The following is a 21,218-nucleotide window of genomic DNA, read 5'->3' on the forward strand; positions in this document are numbered from 1 at the left end:
AAATCAAATCTTTACAAACAACTAAAATTTTGAGCCTCACATGTGCAGGCCCCACCATTACCGAATGATCCTAGCCCCACGATCCATCAATCCATCAATAAAGTTCTGAAAAGAAATCTAAACCGTTGATTTTTTATAAGGCCTTTTATCTGAAGGATTAGATGTCCATGGGACCGAACCCATGTGGGCCACACTCTACTGTACATTCAATTCAAACTAAAAAAAGAGTAAACCCCTCCCTCCTAGAGGGGCGTTCCGGCTGTGAGTCAGAGATGAGTGCAATCGCTTCCACGTCATCCGCCGTGGTTTGTAGGAGCGCCATGTTCGGAAGGCCACTCAACAGTTATCATCTCACTCGTTTCTCCAGTTCTACTTCTCCACCATTTCATCGTCACAATTCCTTTCTACTAAAAGGTTTTCATCTCTTCCTCTGTTTCTTATATCAAATGAATTGAGAATTGAGAATTGAGAATTGAGAATTGAGAATTGGTTTCTTCATATGTGATTTTTGGCAGTAGTGAATGAATCAAAAGGCACTGACATGTCTCATCCTGATCCTACAATTGAAAGCTCTGATGCGGACAAAATTGTTGATGGTATGGACTTTGGTGAACTCTGCAATGACTTTGAATGCATTAGTAGTCCCTCTGTGGAAGCTACAGCAAGACAAGTAGCACGCGATATTGTAGAACTGCGACAAGGAAATCGTGCCTTAGGAACCTTCTCTGTCTCTGTCAAATACAAGGTATTAAATGTGTTTTAAACTTTGATTAGTAATGTTGGTTATTGTACAAGCTACAAGAAGTTCAGAAATTGAGAAGTAGAAGCATATCACCTCACCAATTTTACTAACTACAAAAAATTTCTAGAAATATGATGGGTAAAGGAAACCCTAGACTAGTATTACAATTTCAAATCCTTTTCCTACATAATATCATCTTGCTGAAATTTTAAAACCTAAGAAAACACTGCTATAACCATCTAGTAATTGTTAAAATAGGAATGTTGTGTAATCTGTCCTTAAACTAAGAATTTTTTAATCTTTTTAACGATTACAAGTTCGTGAATCCTCAAAAAAAAACTACTGAAATTTTGAATTCTCCTCCTTTCCAACTCTTGTATGCTAATTAAGCACTTATTTCTCCTCTTTTCATAGTATGTCTTGATGGTAACATATGCCATAATCTCATTGCGATAATCATTCTACATGACATCCTCAATCCGGCCCTTCTTATGTTATCTTCTTGTTTATGTCAAAATTCAATTTCAACCGTCCTTAGGAGCGTGCACCTTAACATTTTTTCTATCTAATAATATGGGGTGAGCAGCTGTTGATGCCAACCCATTTCAGTGTCTGTTTAATTTGTGTGATTCCAGTTAGGCATGGTTGGAATCAAGTTTTTTTTTTTTTTTTTTTATACCTCTAGAATTATTCCACCTTTCTCATCCCTTCAAAACACCCGAGAGGAAGCATTCTGCTCATGTTAAACCATAAAACTGCAGAAAAGAGTTCTCTCCATAAAAACTTTCCGGGACATGGGCCATATTGGTTGCCATCATATGATCCACTAGCCAGAGAGGAAAAGAGAATTAACAAAAGAATATTTATGGAACTATTTAATGAGCTAAGAAAGAGTTGATACACATGCCTGACACGAAGGAAATGGGTAAATTTGTAAACAAAAGTTTCTTGAAGTTCATAAGAAAAAATGAGCATTATGTCAGGGCAATAACGGATTTGAACGAATTCAGTACTTGCTATATGTGACAATTTTTAGCAAGACATGAAATCCAGAGCTCCTAGAGAGAGGGTTCAAGACCCCAAGACCTGACAGAGAGGGAAGTTGCTATGGACGCTTAATGAGTGGTAAGGAATCAAATTAAGAATCAACCATTGGGCTCAGGGTCCAAATTGCACCATTGAAACCCATCTGAATGCCTTCTCCACTGAAAAAAAAAAAACTGGATGCTAACTGGTAAAGTCTATAAGCACTCATTTCTCAAGAACAAGAAGGTTATTAGGAGTTGGATTAAGACCCTAGTCTAGAAACATCTGTCTACATATGCTCTCCTTTATTTTTTATGTAGGAGTGGTTCAAGAAGAGTGTTAGAAGCTGCTTGTTCTTAAAGCCTTATCCGTTCTGATGTGAAGTTCTAAAATGGACGCAATTCAGCTTCATTGTAAGATTCAGAGCTGAATTTTAGTTTTATATAAATTCCCATTTATGCTCTGCTGATGGGAAATCATTTATTTGTCAATATGTTAACTGGGGATTTATGGGTGGAAGGTTGCTCAGGTGTTCAGTAAAAGTCTGGGTCCTTGGAGACCTTCGCAATGGGCCAATGTGTTATTAGACATTTCTCGGTTTCTTAATATGTCATTCTGTTATATCTTTGGAAAAGCCAGTGATTTGTTGGATTATTTGACTAAGGAGGGTGTAGATAGTTCTGCTATAGCTATGGGGCAATCTATGCCCCAATTGTAATTTTCTTGTTTTTGCTTTTCTTCAATATAACTGTGTCAGTTGTCTATGCCCGATCATACTTTGGTAGCTTAGAGATCATTACAACAGAATAGCTAATATATAACTATGGGGTTGTCTATGCCCGATCATACTTTGGTAGCTTAGAGAGCATTACAATATAATAGCTAATATATAAATATGGGATTTGCTAGGGACCATCGCATAAGGCATTTTGCGGACCGGCTGTTGCATGAGTGCGGCCACATAGGCTCACTTTTTGTATTATTCATTTAATTGCGGCTGCTCTCTCATGCAACAGCCGGTCCGCAAAATGCCTTATGCGATGATCCCTAGCAAATCCCTATAAATATTGAAGAAATTTTCTAAGGTCACAAGAACTGTAAGGTTATTTGGAATTGAATTGACTTTCAACCGTACGCTAGAAATATCTGTCTTCATATGCTCTCTTTTTTTATGTGATATTGATTCAGTATACTACTTTGTGTTGCTCTTGTGATTAGGATATTGTGAGTTAATGCAAATTATTTGTTAACTCGTGATATAAAATTAACTTTATTGCCAAATTTGTGGTTATTTTCTTATCTTCTGAAAGCCAATGTTAAAGTTTGGAACCTGCCTAGTCTGTTTTGATGAAAGCCTTGCCTCCTCCCTGAGCAATAGGCGGGTGGGTCCTCAAGAAATAAAAGGTAGTAGGTAAAGAATTTGAAAGGAAGTGCAACTTTTCACCAGGATGGGAGCGTATGGAAGTGTAGGTCTTACACAGATGGTTGTCCCTGAGTAGCATCTTGGTTTTGTACTGGCCTAGGAGTATAATCCTAGCCAGCTTTAATTGATTCTATGTAATGCTAGTTGGGATCTCTGGTCCCCAATGTAATTTTCATAGTATCAATGAAATTGTCATCTTTCAAAAAAAAAAGTTTGGATCCTGCCGAATTCTTTCCAAGGATACTACTAATTAATACCAAGTCCCGATGTCTATTCTAGATTGGTAAAGTAGTGCAAAAATAAGAATAATTTTGTTACTGTAAAGATGTACATTAATTGCTGATGGTCATTAGTTTGTCATGGTTATTGACTTCCACTGAGAACTTCTTCATATGTTTCCCAACCTAAATATTTTTTATACAATATTCTTGGTATTTGAACTGCAGGATCCACTTCGAAGTTTTACTGGCCGTGAGAAGTACAAAAGACCTTTATGGTCCACTGATGCTTTGGATAAACCTTCAGTGGTGAGAATAATGGATCGTATTTTAATTTTGTACATGAATGGGTTATTTGCTTTATATTCCTCAATTATTGAATCCAGGCCGTTCTAGTGATAATGTCAAGGACCATAACAAATCTAGTGAAAACCAGGTCATAACTCTGGTTTTCAATATTGTATTGTTTTGTCAATAAATGATTTGTTTGCGAAATTCAATTTAGTTTTCTTGGTTCGTTCCATTGTAAATTTCATCTTTTGTTTTTCAATTTATTTAAAATCTCCTGAAGAGGCAGCCATACTTGGCAATGCTAATTGAAAATCCATGCTCTTCTCTCAGACAGTGCAGGAGATGATGATGTTGTCAACTAGTGTTTTGAGCATCACATGGACGATCAAAGGGAAGCCAAAATCTGTTGTACTCGCTAGTATAGGAGGAGACTTGATAATTAAAGTGAATTCTCGGTTCACATTGAACGAAATAAGTGGCCAAGTTATTGAGCATGAGGAGTTATGGGATTTGTCTGCATCATCGACCACTGCCCAGGCATATTTTTGGACGTCTCGCTGGCTGTTTGCTACAATTGAGTCTGGAAAAGATATAACCGATAGTGTGAAGGACAAGATGAGTCGTTTTTCAATGGTAAAAGAGAACCCAGAGATATATCCTGACCCTTCTGGTGATCCCACTAAGGTATTCTTAAACTTGCATATGTTGTTCTGTTATATTGCTTTGAAATTATGAGTAATCTATAAAATACTTCTCTTTCTAATCCTTTCTCATTGGTTGTCATGCGATTCCAGCTAATATACAAATGCAATCTAACCTTCTGTGAATCCTCACATGTTTGAAACCCCAACGTTCAATCATTTATACATGATGAACTGTATCTAATGGCATAACTGGTGTACGGGGGCACTAACATTGCATTCAGTTTACGCAATTGTGTGTCTAAGCCGAAAACACATCGCAAATCAAGCTATTTAAACACATTATGTGACTTCAACTTGATGTCTTATTTTTGTTAAAGCAAAAATGTTAATTGAGCTACATGTTGAGTTGCCCAAGCATTGTTTGTGTACTAGAAAAGAACAATGAAGAACTAAAAATTTGAGAATAAGAAACCAATTTATATAAATAATGAATCAAATCTAGATATTTTAGGTTTGTATAAAGAAACAAATAACATAAAGAATACTAATACTAGAGGAAACATTTAAAGAATACTAATACTAGAGGACTAAACCTTCTATTACAGCAAATTAACCATACAGAGAAATGCGTTGCCTGATAATTAAGTACATTCCACATTATTTGTGTGTGTGTGTGCGCCACATTTCAGTTTTCACATGCAATTTGTATAAATATAATTATGTAACATGTATAGTATACCACTAATATTTTTGCGATTTTGGTTTCACTGTGCATTTCGGTGGGAACTGTAATAACCTTTTGACTGCTCTTTAAATAATAAAAGACAGATGAGTTAGTGCAATTATCGAAACATGGTTGTGCTGATATCATTTCCCTATTTTTATTGCATAAGCAGGTCTTTGTTATCAATATTGAAATCCCCGGTTAATCATATGTTTGCTCATTATGCACTCTTACAATCAATCCTAAGGCCCTGTTTGTTTTGGATTTTGAGAACCGGTCGTGAGACGAAAACTGATTATTGGACTCAAAATTAAACGTAAATTTGAGTCCATAACTGCCCTTGACATATTGTGCTTGCTTTGATTCCAGTTCTTTGAAAGGGATGACAGCTTCCAGAGGGATGCATACCAGATTGCGCTCTTCGTGGCATTGCTTTACTTTGTTGTACAGTTCTTGAAGACAACGCTATGAAAGTAAAATCAAATTTTCCAGCTAGGCCTTTCTTCTGTAAGTATTATTATTGATTCTGTATATACCATAACTTATGTACCAATAGGATTGTATTATATTCGCCCTAAAGAGTAGCTTCAAATGATTTATTCTATATACAATGTGAAAATTTGGGTGCTCACCTGATGTTATTTAGAACTTTATAAATGTAAATTTCCCTTTATATTATGTTATACATACTAGTCAAATGGGAAAATTTTGGCAGCCGTGCAGCTATTTAAAACCTTATAAATGTTAAGTTTCTTTTAATTATCAGATACCTTATAAACGAAATTTTCCTTAACCTACTAAGGACTTGTCTTCAACCCACATTTACGAAAACTTTGTTTTTAAATCGTGTTTTGTAGGTTTGCTGTTTAATACTTCGTTTAAAACTTTTACGACAGAAAAAAAACACTCCATTTTTTTTTAAGGATAAAGTTTAAAACACGTTTTAAATATGTTTTTTGTTCAACTTTCCAATTTTATTCTCTCGCCCCCGGGGCTTCTTTTGTTTTTTTTTTTTTGTTGCCGTATCACGTTTTGCTAACTATCTTCAACCATTTTTTTTTCCGACCGAATGCGTTTTGCTAACTATGATTCAACCATTTTTTATTTTTATTTTATTTTTTTGAACTGAATGTTTCAGCCATTCTTATTCTCAACTTTCGGAGCGAGTGAAACAGCAGAGCTCAAAGTGGGAATTTTCGTTGTTTGAGAGTGGAGATTTAGAGAAACAGGTCTGGCGAATGTCATTCCTCATTATTTTTAGGTAGTGATTACTTCAGAGCGGCCAACTTTAGGAAGCTAAAGTCTCTTTGAAGCAGGAAACTAAAGCACAAAACATTGCTTCCACTTTAACTAGGGAGATAATATTATGCACCCTTGTTTTGGTTTCTTCCATTCTATATTTTAGAATTTCTCTATTGGCAGCCTATTCCGAAGTGAGCTAATGTGCCAAAGAGGGGTAAATGTATGTGAGGTACAGGAAGATGCTAAAACAGTGGGGATGGGAATATCAGTTACCTTTAATAGAATGGGTATTTGAATAGCTCATCTAGATATGTATACTTACGTGAGATAAACTTGGATCACCACCCAAACCGATGATTAGAGGTGTCAATAGATCCACTTCGGATTGGATCCATTTTGTCTTGACCATGATCCGTTTAGATCCTTTCTGGAGTGCTTTTCGGATCCCACTTTCTGAACTTGGGTAATGAAACAAAAAAAAAAAGAAAGAAAAAGAAATACTGTATGGTTTTTAAATGTTACAAAACTACCTCTCATGAAGGGCCCTCCTGTCTATTTGCATTCGGATCCTTTGGATCCATCCGGGTTCATTGAGAACCATACAGGTGATTGGCTCAAGGACCCCATTAAATTGATTACATAGGAAGCATTGCTTAATTGTGCCTTCGGATAACCTGTTGGGATATAATGGAGAGAAGTATTTATTGCAATTTGGGTGTGCACACCCAAATGGTCTCTTAGTCTCTGATACAGGAGAGCCTTACATATACTAAAGCAACTCTTTCAAGAAAGAGGAACATTTGAAAACCAGAGGTACGTCCAGAGTGCAGGATGATTGCAGTTTGTTAAATCCTCCCTATTTCTGAAAGAATGAATTTCTCCACCCAGTTGGCCTGCAACTCTTTTGGAACTCTCTTTGAAAATGAAAGGAAGATGAATTTGTCAACTTCCTCGCACTGCAAAGGCATGCATATTCTGTAACACATTTGAAATATTTGCGAGAATATGATAGCAACACATGCACACACTAGGCAATACCAATTACTGACCCTTTGCACCCACCCATGAACAAAGGATATATACATCACGGTAAAAGACTGATCCAAGTAAGGAGAACTGCAACCAAAATTGGTCTACCAGCACTAGCAATCGATGGTGCTTCAGAAAATCTTACTGACTGGTGTCTGCAAATGAAGCAATATCAAAGGTAAGTCATGTAAGAGTTGTGTGAAGCAAGTCCATTTTTAAAGCTCAATTCGCATTTTGTTGCAAATCAGGACATAAATGAAACAATCATAAGTATATCAAAGATATATTTGATCTTACTTCTGTAAGGTTGAGAGTGCACCACAAAAGAGGACATTATCAGGTAATGAAAGCCCAGTATTGTCGTTGATCTCTGGATTCACCACACTAACATATGTTTCCTGCCCTAGATACCATGATTTCAGATTCTCTGATCGCAGGTTCCATATGCCCGCATTGTCAAGGGAAACTAGGATAGCTGTCCAGGCTCCTGGGAACACCTGCAATTAGGGAATTAATAAATATGAGCAGAACATTGTTATGACGTATCACAGAAAACATTTTTTCCTGAAAATAAGTAAAATATTACTATTGTATAGAATCAGATGGCGAGCCTTGAAGTAACGGTAAGGTTGTTCCATTGTGACCTGGTAGTCACGGGTTCGAGTCACGGAAACAGCCTCTCTGCAAAGCAGGGGTAAGGCTGTGTACATCTAGCCCTCCCCAGACCCCGCAATGGCGGGAGCCTCGTGCACTGGGCCGCCCTTTTTTTTATATAGGATCAGTGAAGAAGACTAGTGGTGACAGAGAGATCACCCTATAAAATGAATATTCATATGGGCTCTGCTTTTATCGAGCAAACATCATTACCTGATCTAGAAAAGAAGCAAAAAATAAAACCCTTTTCCATACAAAGGCCTCAAATCTGGCTGATGAAGGGCGCACTGCTTACTTGCCAATGAAATCACATTTGACGAATCGTCCTTTACTCTTAAACGAAAAGTCTTCTCACTAAAGATACAAAGCCCCCTGAAGAAAAGCAAGGGCTTCCACTTTCTTTTCTCTTTTTGCTTTTTACACAATAATCACATCCCATTTTCTAAAGAGCTCATACAAAGATTAATCCTTGAATTATTCCATCACCAAGGCCTAAATTACTCTGAGACTCTTCACCTCCCATATAAGCTTTGCAGTTGGTCTTTCTAGGTTTTCATAAGATCTATAAACCTTCTCATTCCACAATACTCAAGCTATAGCAAAAGGAAGCATACTCGATAGGATAAGACCCTTTGCATCAATAAATCGGTTGCACCATTCTTCAAGAAGGCGATGGAATGATAGGAAGCAGCATTCAATCTTAAACCACTCATGCATACCACTACATATGGCTCTAGCTAGCATGCAATGAGTAAGAAGGTGGATGCATGGTTCTTTGGTCTTTTTGCAACAAATGCGATGGTTGGCCAAATGGCAGTTCTTCCTCTTAAACATGTCAATAGTATTGATCCTTTGGAGAGTAAACATCCACCCAAATCATTGAATCCCGGGGGAATGAGCTTTCCACACAAGGCCCAAAAACATCGAGGGTGGTCACCCTACTTAACAAAATAACTTAAGATTTGATCAAAAAGGGGCCATTTGGGCTCATGCTCCGAATTCTCCAATCAATAAAACTCTTCGATAGAAACACATCCTCAAAGTAACCACTCATACTCCTTAGGTCATGACAAAAGGCCAAACCCACAGTACCACACCTCCTGCTCTCTTGTAAGAATCAAATATATTAATAATATAATACGCTTCTCACAAATAATTCTATATAGACTAAGTAAGCGTGGAATAAAGGAATAACACCCCATTTCAAAAAAAAATAAAGGAATAAGACCCCTCCAAAGGTCTTGCCAAAACCTAATTGCTATCTCATCACCACCTTATAGAGAGAATCTCCTCTCTAACACTACAAACGACCGCCATGTCCTAAATCCCTTTACCTATCTATTTTCCCACCACCCACCTCATCCCTCCCCGTACTTTCCCATAAAAATAGTTCGCCAAAGAGCATGCCATTCCTCTCCCAATCTCCACAACCACTTCCCAAGAAGGGTTGTTTCTCATATATATCACGGCAATCCCCAACACTTTTTTTTTCGAAAAATAAAAAACTTTTTATATCAACTCTTTACATTTTGAGCCTACAAACACCGTCCCACTTCACTTTACCTTTCCCAATGAAAATCTCCATGGAGCATTTCAATCTTCTTATCAACCGCAATCAGGATTTTAAATATCAACATAAAGTGGGAAGATTGGAAAGAGCTGCCTTGATAAGAGCAATTGTCCACCAATAGGCCTTTCATATTTATATGTTATGCAAGTCAAACGAAAATTGAGAAAAAAAAAATCTTATCCTTGTTGTAAAACAACTCCTAATCTCATTAGGACTTCTATTATACTTATAAGTTATAACTATTAATTCCTCATTGTAATAAAACTATAACATGGACGCTCTCTAGAGGCTCAAAGGTCCCTAGAGGTTGTCAAAATTGAGATTCATTGAATGTCATTCAATGGCACAAAGGTCCTCAAAAACCGCCTGATAGGTGGTTTGATGAAATGTATGACTGGGTGAGGTCCCTAGAGGTTGTTTTCCATCATGTTCGGCGCTCGGCTAATCAGATAGCAGATGGTTTAGCAAGAGAGGGAGTGTCGAAGCAATCTCTAGCCATCTTTGACTCTCTCCCATCGTGATCACTTATATTAGTAGTTTTGGAGTGATGCTGTATTTTCCTCCTCCTCTTGTATTTTGACCATCACGGTCTCCTCTTTCAATATAATTGGCTACCATCTTCAAAAAAACATGAACTACAAGTAAACTAGGACTCTTCGGATTCACTAGGACTCCTACTCATCATGGAAATCAACCCACTTCAAGTCGCACAAATATAAAGACTCCCTTATGCTGCAATGTAGGCCCTTGTGGTCACATAACAACTTAAGTGATTAATTAAAAATGACTTAAATGCCCATATCACTTATGCATCTCATCTTAAACACCTACAACTTAAAGAAACCAAATGATATCGGTGGAAAAGCCTGGGGTACCCCTCCTATAGCTTAAGGGACTTAAAAGGCACTTAAAGGATACTTCAAATTAGAATACAAGCCCTACGATGGTCCTATCACCACCTTCAAACATCCATCCAATAGCGTAAAAACGAAATACAAAAGTAATAATACATACATGTGGACCTTTCTTTGGAAGGCACCCATTTCACTCTGCTTGAGCAAGTACAGATGATGACATCACCTGCACGCTGATGACATCATCAAGAGCTCTTTCCCTTCAAGCAATACTTATGATGAAATTTTCTTGATGAATAGAGAATGGATCTAATGCTTGATCCTAGAGACTAAAAGAAGGGGAGGACCCTGGATCTAAAGGTCTATATCAAGAAGAGGGAAAAAAGAAGAAAATATGGAGTGTGTGTGTGTGTGTGTGTGAGAGAGAGAGAGAGAGAGAGAGAGAGAGTCATTATTAATCCTCAATACATAAGGACTGGCATGCCCCTTCTTACATAACTGAAGTTATAAAGCTTAAAAATGCAATTATAATCCTCAGAAAAACAAAAACCATCAACATGACCAAAAGCTAGGGCATACAGTTGATGCCCCTTCTTACAAGACTAAAGTCAAAAAGGTTAGAAGTACAGTCAGTAACCCTAAGAAAAACATAAAATACTTTTCAATCTTCAACATAATCAAGAGCTAGGGCATACAGTTTTAAGGCATGCATACCTGTGTAGTGCAGCGAGCAACTCCATCCCACTTATTATAAGTGCCTCGACTATTTTCAGTCCATACTCCGTAATCCATGCTACAAGACAAATATAATGAATACCATTCAGACTCCACTTACACAGAGTCATAATGCATAAACTAGAATGCTCCTATGTAGAACATACCCCACAACGAAGAACGCATACCCATTCATGTGGTAGCTTTGAACAATAGAATCATTATTCTGGAATATAATTTCCATAAAACCTCTATAAGTACCATTGATGAGAGATGTATCAATCTTTGCAGGTCTGTTCATTAGTCTGTTCGGAAAATCAAGTTTGAAAACTCCTGGCACGTTGTATTGCTGGGCCAATTTCGGAGGTGTTGAAGGAGCAAAGTATGAAATCCCATTCAGGGTGGTACGCAATTTTCCGTTGATAAGCTCGGCTGGTCTGTTAAGAAGCACATACACGTCGGTGACAGTGATCTGACCATATCTAAAAGATCCCTGCGGATTGGGACGCGCGGCACCAGCAGAGACATTCCATCTGAAGATTAGATCACCATGACACAAGAATGGGATTACAGGCAAGCACAACATTTTGGGAAACGCTACAAATGCCATCATGGTTTTAAATTTAGGCCGAAATCGACCGACATCGAAACTATCAAAATCCGAAATTTAGGCCAAAATTTCAAAAACGTAATTTTTTTTCTGAAATTTACTTTTTGGCCAAAATTTTGGCACAATAATGAAATTTGCTTTTTTTACCAAATTTCGGAAACCGAAATTTTAGACCTTAGATGCCATCAGACAAACCAATGGAAGGATGGATATATAAGCTTCACACAAACACATGTAGGGCATCATGTGTCTATGAATATATGTGTGTGTGCGAGTGTGATATGCATATTGCCTGGCTACCTGATGGACCGTGCTTGGTTCATTGAAAAGTACGTGTCATACTCGTTTGGAGGGTCTGGAAGTGGACCTGAAGCGGGACCCTGGGAATTGGAGTAGTGCAAGATCGCAACACCTGTGACTCGGGCCCAGTCAGTTGAATTGAAAAACCGGGCACTCGCCACCACATAGTAATCACTGCTAGCAATTTGATCCATTGTGACCAAGAATGAGTATGATTGACCTACATGGATATCCATGTTTGTATAGTTCTGTTGAACTGTGTAGGATCCTTCTGTCTCTACGAGAAGTAGGTTATGATTTTGGATTCTGAAATTCAGGCTGGTCGAGATGCCCACATTGTGCACTCGAAAACGGTATGTTTTTCCTGTTTTAAGAAAATTGATCAAGTGAGCGTTAAAAGAAACATAACACCAACAATCTTAAGACATTCAATCAATAAATTTCGGACAAAATCTGAAATTTCGACCGAAATATTTCAGTTTCAGTTTGGACTGAAACCGAAAGTACATTGAATAGATTTTTTACAGGATTTTGGCAAAATTTCATCAGAATTTACAAAATTTCCACCAAAATTTTAAGATTTCCGCCGAAATTTCGGCAGAAATTTTAAAAAGTACCAAATTTTTTACCAAATTTTACATGATTTCAGCTGAAATTTCGGTTTCTACGGTGGCTGAAACCGTCAAACCGACATTTAAAGCATTGTCAGTCATCCACATATTTGGTAGACACAATTTACCACAGGAAAGAAGAACAGCGCCTTACAGATAGGATATTAAATTTTTAAGTCTCAAAAGAATTGCAGTACACTATAACAAAGAATCATATGTGTACCATAAGCACAGGATACATACCTGGTTCAACACTAATGGTCTCATACGAAATACCAGCAGGAACAAGTGAATCATTGTATCGGTAGGGGCCTAATCCATTAAAGAGAACCCCATCAGGAATGCCAAGATCATTGCCTTCTTGAAGATCATTTCTCATGTCCTGTGATTCTGTTGAGTTAGAATATTCTGAAGTGCCTAAGAAATTCCACATTATTTAACCAAAATAACTACGCAGAAAGAAATTAGTCTGACCTTATAACCCTTGGTATACCAGTCGCTTATTAAGAGTGTAATGTCTCCATCCGGTGTCCCAAAGGGCACCGGAATCACGTCCCTGTTATTTATAATGATTCCTCCGTACCCACCTGCAGCTTTCTGGAAATTGATAGAAGGGAAATAAAAGAAACTCCCTATTTGATCTTTAACTTGAAATTTGTATGTCCAATTCCACCCAGAAGGAATGGGACAATTTGTTCCAGAAACGCCATCCTGCCAAGAGTTCCTCCGCTGTTGTATACCATTCCTGCATCATTTTCATCATCATTGGCAGATGCCATCCAAGTAAAATAAATAAATTATGCAAGTATGAGATGCATATACCATGTGATAAGTAATGGCTCATCCAAATTGTTCTGGACATTTACAACGACATTCCAGTTTGTGGTCACATTGACAATTGGTCCAGGAAACTGCCTATTAATTGAAATCACCTGCAATTACGAATAATATTGATCAATATTATAGAAGTATATCTTGATCAACATTATATATGATTTCAAAAAAATGTTGATCAGTATCATATAATTTTATGGCAAAAAGTTCACCTGCAAATGAATATTGCTAAGCAACAATCCACAATAGGACATCTTTAAAAAAAAAACAATCCACAAAAGTAGAAGGATCCTTAAAATAATATGAAACATAAGTTATAATTTGCTAAGATAAAAATGCTCTAGCATTTTTAGTATCAGGTAGTTCTTTCTAACTATTCCTACATGGTATGGCTCAACCTCTTGACTCTCTCTAAAAAGGTATTGAAGACAGAAAGCACAACATATTAAGAAATTGTTTCAGACTTGCCCAGGGGTCTTGTATGCACCAATGATACGTGGCAGTAGAAGAATCAACAGTGGAAAAATCTCATGATGGAAAAATGTCAATATGGATCCATAGGGCACATTTTGAGTCTTCTCATGGCCATGTCTTGACGAATACCAAAATAATAATGAAGTCCCAACACGTGTAACTAATGAATCTCAACATTCAGATTCTCTAAGACTTTAGCAGCTTCCCCTGAGATTTGAAAGATAGGGAGGGAATAAGCAGATAGATGTAAACCACCCAATGATATTTCAGGGGTACATTTATGGTTTTATATTCTCACTGAAACTGACACAAAACGGCCAAAATGTTTTTGTTTCCATCCCTATTGAAACACATACAGAAACCGAAATCATACCAAAACCAAATTATAAGCGTATTGGCGGTATACTATATCAGTGTGTACATAATTATATTTATATGAATTACATGTGAAATGTGGTGCATATATTGTCTATAAATAATTTATGGGAAAAGTGTTTCTAGTCTGAAGGACCAAATAAATTATCTGGCCCGTCAACCAGAAATAGAGTGGGCCCACATTATTTGGGTGATGCAAACCTGACATAGATAGGGTCTGGCCAAAAAATCATCCCCATAGGATCATCCTAACCCTTCGATTTGTGGAGATTTAAAATGGATAGATTTGTGGAGGTTTAAACCCGTCCATTTTAACCGCCACAAATTGGGTTAGGACAATCTATGGGGATGATTTTTTGGGCACACCCTATCTATGTCAGGGCCCATCAGATGAATGGTTTGGATCACCCAAACAATGTGGGCCCACCCTATTTCTGGTTGATGGACCAGACAACTTATCTGCTCCGATGGACCAAAAAATGTGAGCCCAATATTTGTATGAACTATATAAAATGTGGTATGTATTGAATTATCAGGCCTATGTGACAATGCATGTCACTAGGTATTCGATGTTTTATTTAATGGCAACCGCATTTATTCAAAAAAAAAAAAAGGGCAAACCCCAAGAGACCAAGGTAGTAAAAAACAATGGAAAAAAAAACAAAGGCTATACAAGGGAACACCCTCAAAGAAAAAGGAAATAAAAATAAAAATTGGGTCTATTAAAACCCTCCCTATCCAGGCAAATCAACTTCATCATTAATAGATCTTCTCATGTGCTGGAATCTAACGTTATATCCTGTTAGGAGTGGAGTTAGGGTTAGAAGAGGGGAAGAAGAAGAGGAATGGAGAGATGGAGTCTCCACTAGGGAGCTCCTCATGTAAATGATGTATATATCGGGCCAAACTAAGGCAACAATGTACAATGACTACAATACCCCTAACTACTACAAGTAATGTCTAAACTACCCTAATACATGTTATTTAACACTCCCCCTCAAGCTGGAGTGTATATACTATAAAGCTCCAGCTTGCTACAAAGAACTACAACAACAACTAAAAAGTACAATAAAAAAGACCATACATAAAAAAGTACAATAAGCCCATACACACATCTAGCTTGGTTAACACTCCTCAAACTGGTGTGGTGAATACATAATGAAAGCATAATAATAAAAAGGACAGCAGCGGCCATAATAAACAGCTTCGAGATCAATGGCCATAAAAAAGAGCAGCTCCCCCTGAAGTAGCACAACAGCGAGATGATGCAGCCCTGTGAAGAGAAATTGAGGAAAGGGGAGAGAAATAGAGGAAAGGGGAGAGAAATAAACGAAAGGGGATAGAATTAGAAGAATTGGGGAAGAAGAGACGAAAATAACCTGAAGAAGAGACGAATTTAGGGAAAGAAGAGAAGAAATCAGAAGAGAGAAGAAGAAAAACAGAATTAGAGGGAGAAGAATCTTTATTCAATATCAATAATCATCAAAAGTTCACAATAAAGCTATAAAGAGGTCTATAAATAGGCAATTAACAACCTAAAAGATAGAAACCTACTAAAATAAAAATTCCTAAAAGGCTAAACTTCCTAATTCTAAATAACAAGGAAAATAAAATCCTAGAAACTAATAACATGGAAATAAAAATACTAGAAACTAAATAATATGAAAATAAATCCTAAATTAACGCTTCTCGACGCTTCTCATGGTTATCACACGCATTATACATGAGAGAGTTTGATGTGTTACTACTGCTATTGCTTGAGTTGCTCGTCTACGTATTTGATCCAGGCGGATTAGAACTAGAGGATAACCGTGATAACCATGAGAAGCGTTAATTTAGCCGAAAGGCTAAATTTGATGCAGCATCGTGAAGAGAAATTGAGGAAAGGGGAGAGAAATAGACGAAAGGGGATAGAGCAATTAACAACCTAAAAGATAGAAACCTACTAAAATAAGAATTCTTAAAAGACTAAACTTCCTAATTCTAAATAACATGGAAAATAAAGTCCTAGAAACTAATAACATGAAAATAAAAATACTAGAAACTAAATAATGCGGAAATAAATCATAATATCTGCATCACGAGAGCGATCAAGCAGGCCTCCCCCTTAATGAGAGCACGGCAAACAGATTCGCATATCACGAGCAATGGAGGCACCATGGTAGAACAACTATGATCCAGCAAGCAAAAGGGGCACACCAAAGGTGCACACAGCGAACATCGGCAAAGCAGACAACGCCAAGTGAAGAGGATAACAACCGATGGGAAACCATCGAAGACAAGGTTGACGGGAAAATCGTCACTTGGAAAGAAGGGATAGAGAGAGAACAATGATGGGAACCATCGTTTAGAGATTAGGTCGACGGCATGAACATCGTCTCCTAAAGATAAGAAGGAAAGGAGGGAAAAGATAACTAACCAACAATGGGAACACCATCTTCTAGAGACTATGTCGACAGTATGAACGTCGTCGCCTAAAAAGAGCCAACCAACGATGGGGAAACCATCGTCCGGAAAAGAGAGGTCGACGGAGAAAGATTGTCGCCTGTAAGAGAGTTTGACCAACGATGGATATGGAAGCCATCATACGGAAAAGAAGGAAGAAGATAACCAACCAACGATGGGGAAACAATCGTCTAGAGACAAGGTCGACAGCATGAACATCGTCGCTTGAAAAGGAGCCGACCAACGATGGGGACACCATCTCCTGGAAAAGATCATCGCCTGTACGAGAGCTGGCCAATGATGGATATTGAAGCCATCGCCCGGAAAAGAGGGGATAAGGCATAAAGCCGAAAAGACAAAAACTGACTAGGGAGCACAACACTCCCCCTCGGGCAAAACTACATGAGCCAGGAGATGACAAGACAAGGAGGACAATATCAAGACAAATGAAGAGATGATGCATAAAGCCGGACAATACGAAGAGACATGAAAACAAGACAACACTCCCTTAAGAAGACAATACTAAGACAACAAAGAGGACAACAATCCCTTTGTTGACTAACCAACTTCTCCAAAAGCTTAAGCTGTTGGAGAAAGGCGTTATTTATCTTTTATACTTTAACACTCCCCGCATGTGTGGCCTACTTGGCAAACACGTGGCACATGTGGTCCCACTTTGGGCCGACCATTGCATGTGGATTTTTGCTATCTGTGGGGTTTGAACTCGAGACCTTTGGCTCTGATACCGTGTTAGGAATGGAGTTAGGGTTAAAAGAGGGGAAGAAGAAGAGGAATGGAGAGATGGAGAGTCTCCACTAGGGAGCTCCTCATGTAAATGATGTATATATCGGCCCAAACTAGGGAAACAATGTACAATGCCTACAATACCCCTAACTACTACAAGTAATGTCTAAACTACGCTAATACATGTTATTTAACATATCCCTCATCCAAAATCTCTTCAAAAAAGCTTCGCAAATCTCCACAGGTAAAGGCAGTCCCTAGTCAGCCACCCAATAACACTGAGTGACTCTTCATCCACGACAATGCTTTTGAGGCCCCTATGATCTACTAATCAGATCCCATAAAGAAAAGTGACCACTTCCGCTTCTATTGCATCTTTAATCCCAATAGGATCAGAGAAAGTCCATTTCGTATCGCCTTTGTCATATCCCAGACGAACCCCATAATCGTTGGATTCGGGTTTCCAAAACTAGAGCCACCAAAATCGAGCTCAACTAGTCTAGGACTAGGGGGAGTTCACACATTTTTTATGTTGTTAAAACCATTATGGGTGAGTTTTTTTGTTTATGCGATGGCTTTTTAGTGTATTTGTGCTTATTCTAGCACTTCCAGAAATTCCATCATAAATGTCCAACATTTGCACAGGTTTCCATACGTTTCTATGATTTTACCAGATTTCCACTGAAATTTCCATCCGAAACAGACAGGTTCCCATTTTCTTCATGATGGAATCCAAAACTTGAAACCTTGGATACATTTTTATGGGTTAATTCAGAGTTGTTGAACATAGCTGGACAAGATGTTAGGATATGTGCAGCGGTAAATGAATCATTGTTCATAGTCTTAAGAAGCAACATGAGAACAGAGAGAGAGAAGGGACCTACAGGTGAAGCTTCAATACCATTATCTATCATGACATGATGAAACAAGTAGAAAAAAGAAATGTGTTAGGTTCACCTGCAAGGCCATTCCATATGGGTTCCAGAGACAAAACATACATGATTATTGTGTGCATATTTTATTGCTCAATATTGTCATTTTATCTACTTCAATTGCCATATTTTAGATAAGCAATAAATTAAGCTGATGATTATAATTTGAAGGTAACGGCTCAACATCAAATGATAGATTGAGGACAGATACTTGCACGAAAACCATCATACAGTCAAACAGGAGAGTTTATAGTGTGATAGATGGATGGAAGTCCAGAGGGCTACTCATAAGTTTCATAGCAGCCCTTAGTCCGGCAAACAACATCAAGAGGCAGCCTCAAATAGGAATTATGGATCGAAGCCAACCGCAGACTAAAATCTGATGATTTTATGAACTTTATATAGCCACATAACACCTCAAAACAACCTTTAAGTTGCAGCATTTTCTCTTCCTTTGCAGCACTAAAGAAAAGAGTATCATCAGCATCCTACAAGTGGGTGATCGTAACACCTGGATACTCCAACCCTTAATGAGACCTCCAACTTTTGTGGTGGAGTCACTTAGTCAGATGATCGACAAAGCGAATCCACCAGTAAGGTGAAGAGAAAAATCTACAACAGGTCTCCTTGCCAAAGACCTCTAGAGCTTTTGAAAAAGCCTTTAGCGATGCTCGACACCAAATATATGCTAGAGGAAGTGGAAATAAGATAATGAGTGGCAAAAGGGTGCCCGAGATTATTCCATTTATAAGTCACTTCCAAGTTTGTAAAAGTCAAGGGCTAATGGCAGCAAGGGATGGCTTGGATTCTACACTAGATTTCTAACCTTTAAATGTACCAAAGTCTACAGTCAATGGCTGACATTCCAAATGTGGTTTTGAGCATCACTACGTTCAGGAAACTTCACTATTGATAATTGAAACAGCTCGAATGTTCACAAGGCCGATTCAATGGCAAAGTGACAGCAAGCTTGCATAAATAAGCTATTCCAATCCGGAGTAATTATGTTTGACTAATTGACATATCCAACCATGAACGGCATGCACTGCTGTTCATTCAATGAACCAAAATCCTTTCATTAAATTTGAAATATTTGATGTTGATTTCATAGTGGTAAGAGGAATGGACTGCTCAGTCTGAAAGAAATATGTAGAAGGTGAGAACTCTTTGGAGCCCATGAAAAATTAGAAAGCAGCCTACAATGCCACAATCTTGAACCAAAATTTTACTTTACTGAACAAATCATACTACTCAACTAACACTTACCACTAATTCTTAGACGTCACATATTCCTTAAGTCCTTTCTAGGCCTAACATCATGACACCTAAAGAATGATCTTTGCTCTACATTCAAATCCTTGTCAGCAATCTCTAATCAACCAAAAACTCATTCTAGAAGACGCCTAGACCCAAGACTAGCTGAAAAACTGGAAAAGACTATCAAGACCAGGAAAAAACAGGGTTATTTAGATAAGAAGATGGGTTTTCATGCCTTGCCAACATATGGAATTAAAATTTGAGCAAAATAAAGGTCCTTTTTTTTTTAAAAAAAAAAAACCCAGAATTTATCTAGGAACCCGGGGTGGCACCTTAAATTTTATTTTGTTTCTTTGTTAAGGGTTTAAGGGGTTTTCTTTCCTCTTCTTGTATCTTGTTGCACGAAAATATATGCCCACCCACACTAAGGAATTAGAGATGAAGCAAAGAGAATAAGCTTTCAAGACTTCAATACATTAAAAAAAAAAAAAAAAAACTTCAAGACTTTAATACATAGCTGGAGAGGTCTGTGTGCAATGGGAAGTGGAAACGTTTTAATTTCTAACAGAAATTCAACAAAAAAGAAACTGATACCTGTTGGCTGGAGTGTATGCCCAGAAAAGAAGAGCATTGAATTGAACTGGAATGACATTTCTAGTACAAAAAGTAGAAGATTTCATAGAATGGAATTTTGAATTAAAAAAAATACCTGTTGGCTGACTCCAAGAGGGGAAGCAGTGATAAAGGAGACCTCCCATTTGAAGTAGGCAAAAGGGTCACCACCTAATGCTACATCAGAATAATAAAACAGAAAAAGACACACAACGAGGTAGAACATCATAAGAAAATCTCTCCTTTCTCAACCCTCTTTGCACCAGCAACAGTAACAATGGCTATGTAGAGTGTGTGCAAGAGAGACTGAGAGAGAGGTGTTTTGGAAAGTAGTAAAAAGTGGAGTATTGACAGCCATGGGCCCTCCTGTGCTTTTCTTTTCCTTGTGGCCCCCTCCCCAACACCAATAGACCTCCTACTAGGGGTGTAAACGAGCCGAGCCGAGCCGGGCTTGGCCAGGCTCGGGTCGGCTCGGGTCGTTAAGCTCAAAAGCTCGGCTTAGCTCGGCCAGGCTCACGAGCCTTACCGAGCTCGGGTTATATTATGTTCACACCCCTCATCTTCCCGGACAGCACTACTATTGTAATTTGACTACTTTTTTTACACTATGGGGGGTGGTCCTAGTAACAAATGGGGTTCCAAAAATGAAGTGATATTTTGCACCCCCCCTCATTCCCTGGACAACCCTTTTAATGTATAAATTAATATATAATATATATATTTAAATATATTAAATTCTTAACAAGCCTTAACGAGCAGAGCCGAGCCGAGCCTGGCCTAAATTAGGCTCGGCTCGTTAAGCTTAACGAGCCTGGTGAGCCGGCTCGGCTCGGCTCGTTAAGGATTCGAGCCTCCGAGCCCGAGCCAAAATTGACACCCTTAGACCTCTAGAC

General features: G+C 38.1%; 2 protein-coding genes across 6 annotated transcripts; one reads left to right on the plus strand and one right to left on the minus strand.

Annotated features, from left to right (window-relative positions):
• Nucleotides 1-202: 202 nt before the first annotated feature.
• Nucleotides 203-6,441, plus strand: LOC143860303 (transmembrane protein, putative (DUF2358)). 2 transcript variants are annotated; one of them, XM_077370879.1, is made up of 6 exons: nucleotides 203-414; nucleotides 516-745; nucleotides 3,638-3,718; nucleotides 4,031-4,384; nucleotides 5,438-5,575; nucleotides 6,207-6,441. In XM_077370879.1, the coding sequence occupies exons 1-5, from the start codon at nucleotides 273-275 to the stop codon at nucleotides 5,537-5,539; spliced, it is 909 nt and encodes a 302-aa protein (XP_077226994.1). In that variant the 5' UTR covers nucleotides 203-272; the 3' UTR covers nucleotides 5,540-5,575; nucleotides 6,207-6,441. The 2 variants fall into 2 exon arrangements, with proteins under 2 accessions (XP_077226994.1, XP_077226993.1); XM_077370878.1 differs by lacking the exon at nucleotides 6,207-6,441 and having other exon boundaries at nucleotides 5,438-5,802.
• Nucleotides 6,442-6,993: 552 nt separating this feature from the next.
• LOC143860302 (monocopper oxidase-like protein SKU5) lies at nucleotides 6,994-20,640 on the minus strand. 4 transcript variants are annotated; one of them, XM_077370875.1, is made up of 10 exons: nucleotides 20,423-20,640; nucleotides 13,475-13,584; nucleotides 13,127-13,397; nucleotides 12,896-13,034; nucleotides 12,042-12,405; nucleotides 11,299-11,664; nucleotides 11,132-11,210; nucleotides 7,637-7,836; nucleotides 7,373-7,494; nucleotides 6,994-7,266 (listed from the first exon to the last, which is right to left on the minus strand). In XM_077370875.1, the coding sequence occupies exons 1-9, from the start codon at nucleotides 20,552-20,554 to the stop codon at nucleotides 7,395-7,397; spliced, it is 1,761 nt and encodes a 586-aa protein (XP_077226990.1). In that variant the 5' UTR covers nucleotides 20,555-20,640; the 3' UTR covers nucleotides 6,994-7,266; nucleotides 7,373-7,394. The 4 variants fall into 4 exon arrangements, with proteins under 4 accessions (XP_077226990.1, XP_077226988.1, XP_077226991.1 ...); XM_077370873.1 differs by having other exon boundaries at nucleotides 6,994-7,285; XM_077370876.1 differs by having other exon boundaries at nucleotides 6,994-7,494; nucleotides 11,320-11,664.
• Nucleotides 20,641-21,218: the final 578 nt, after the last annotated feature.

The sequence above is a fragment of the Tasmannia lanceolata genome, unplaced genomic scaffold, assembly GCF_043159265.1.
Source record: "Tasmannia lanceolata isolate RefF3 unplaced genomic scaffold, GAP_Taslan_0.1 ptg000037l, whole genome shotgun sequence".
Classification (NCBI taxonomy): domain Eukaryota; kingdom Viridiplantae; phylum Streptophyta; class Magnoliopsida; order Canellales; family Winteraceae; genus Tasmannia; species Tasmannia lanceolata.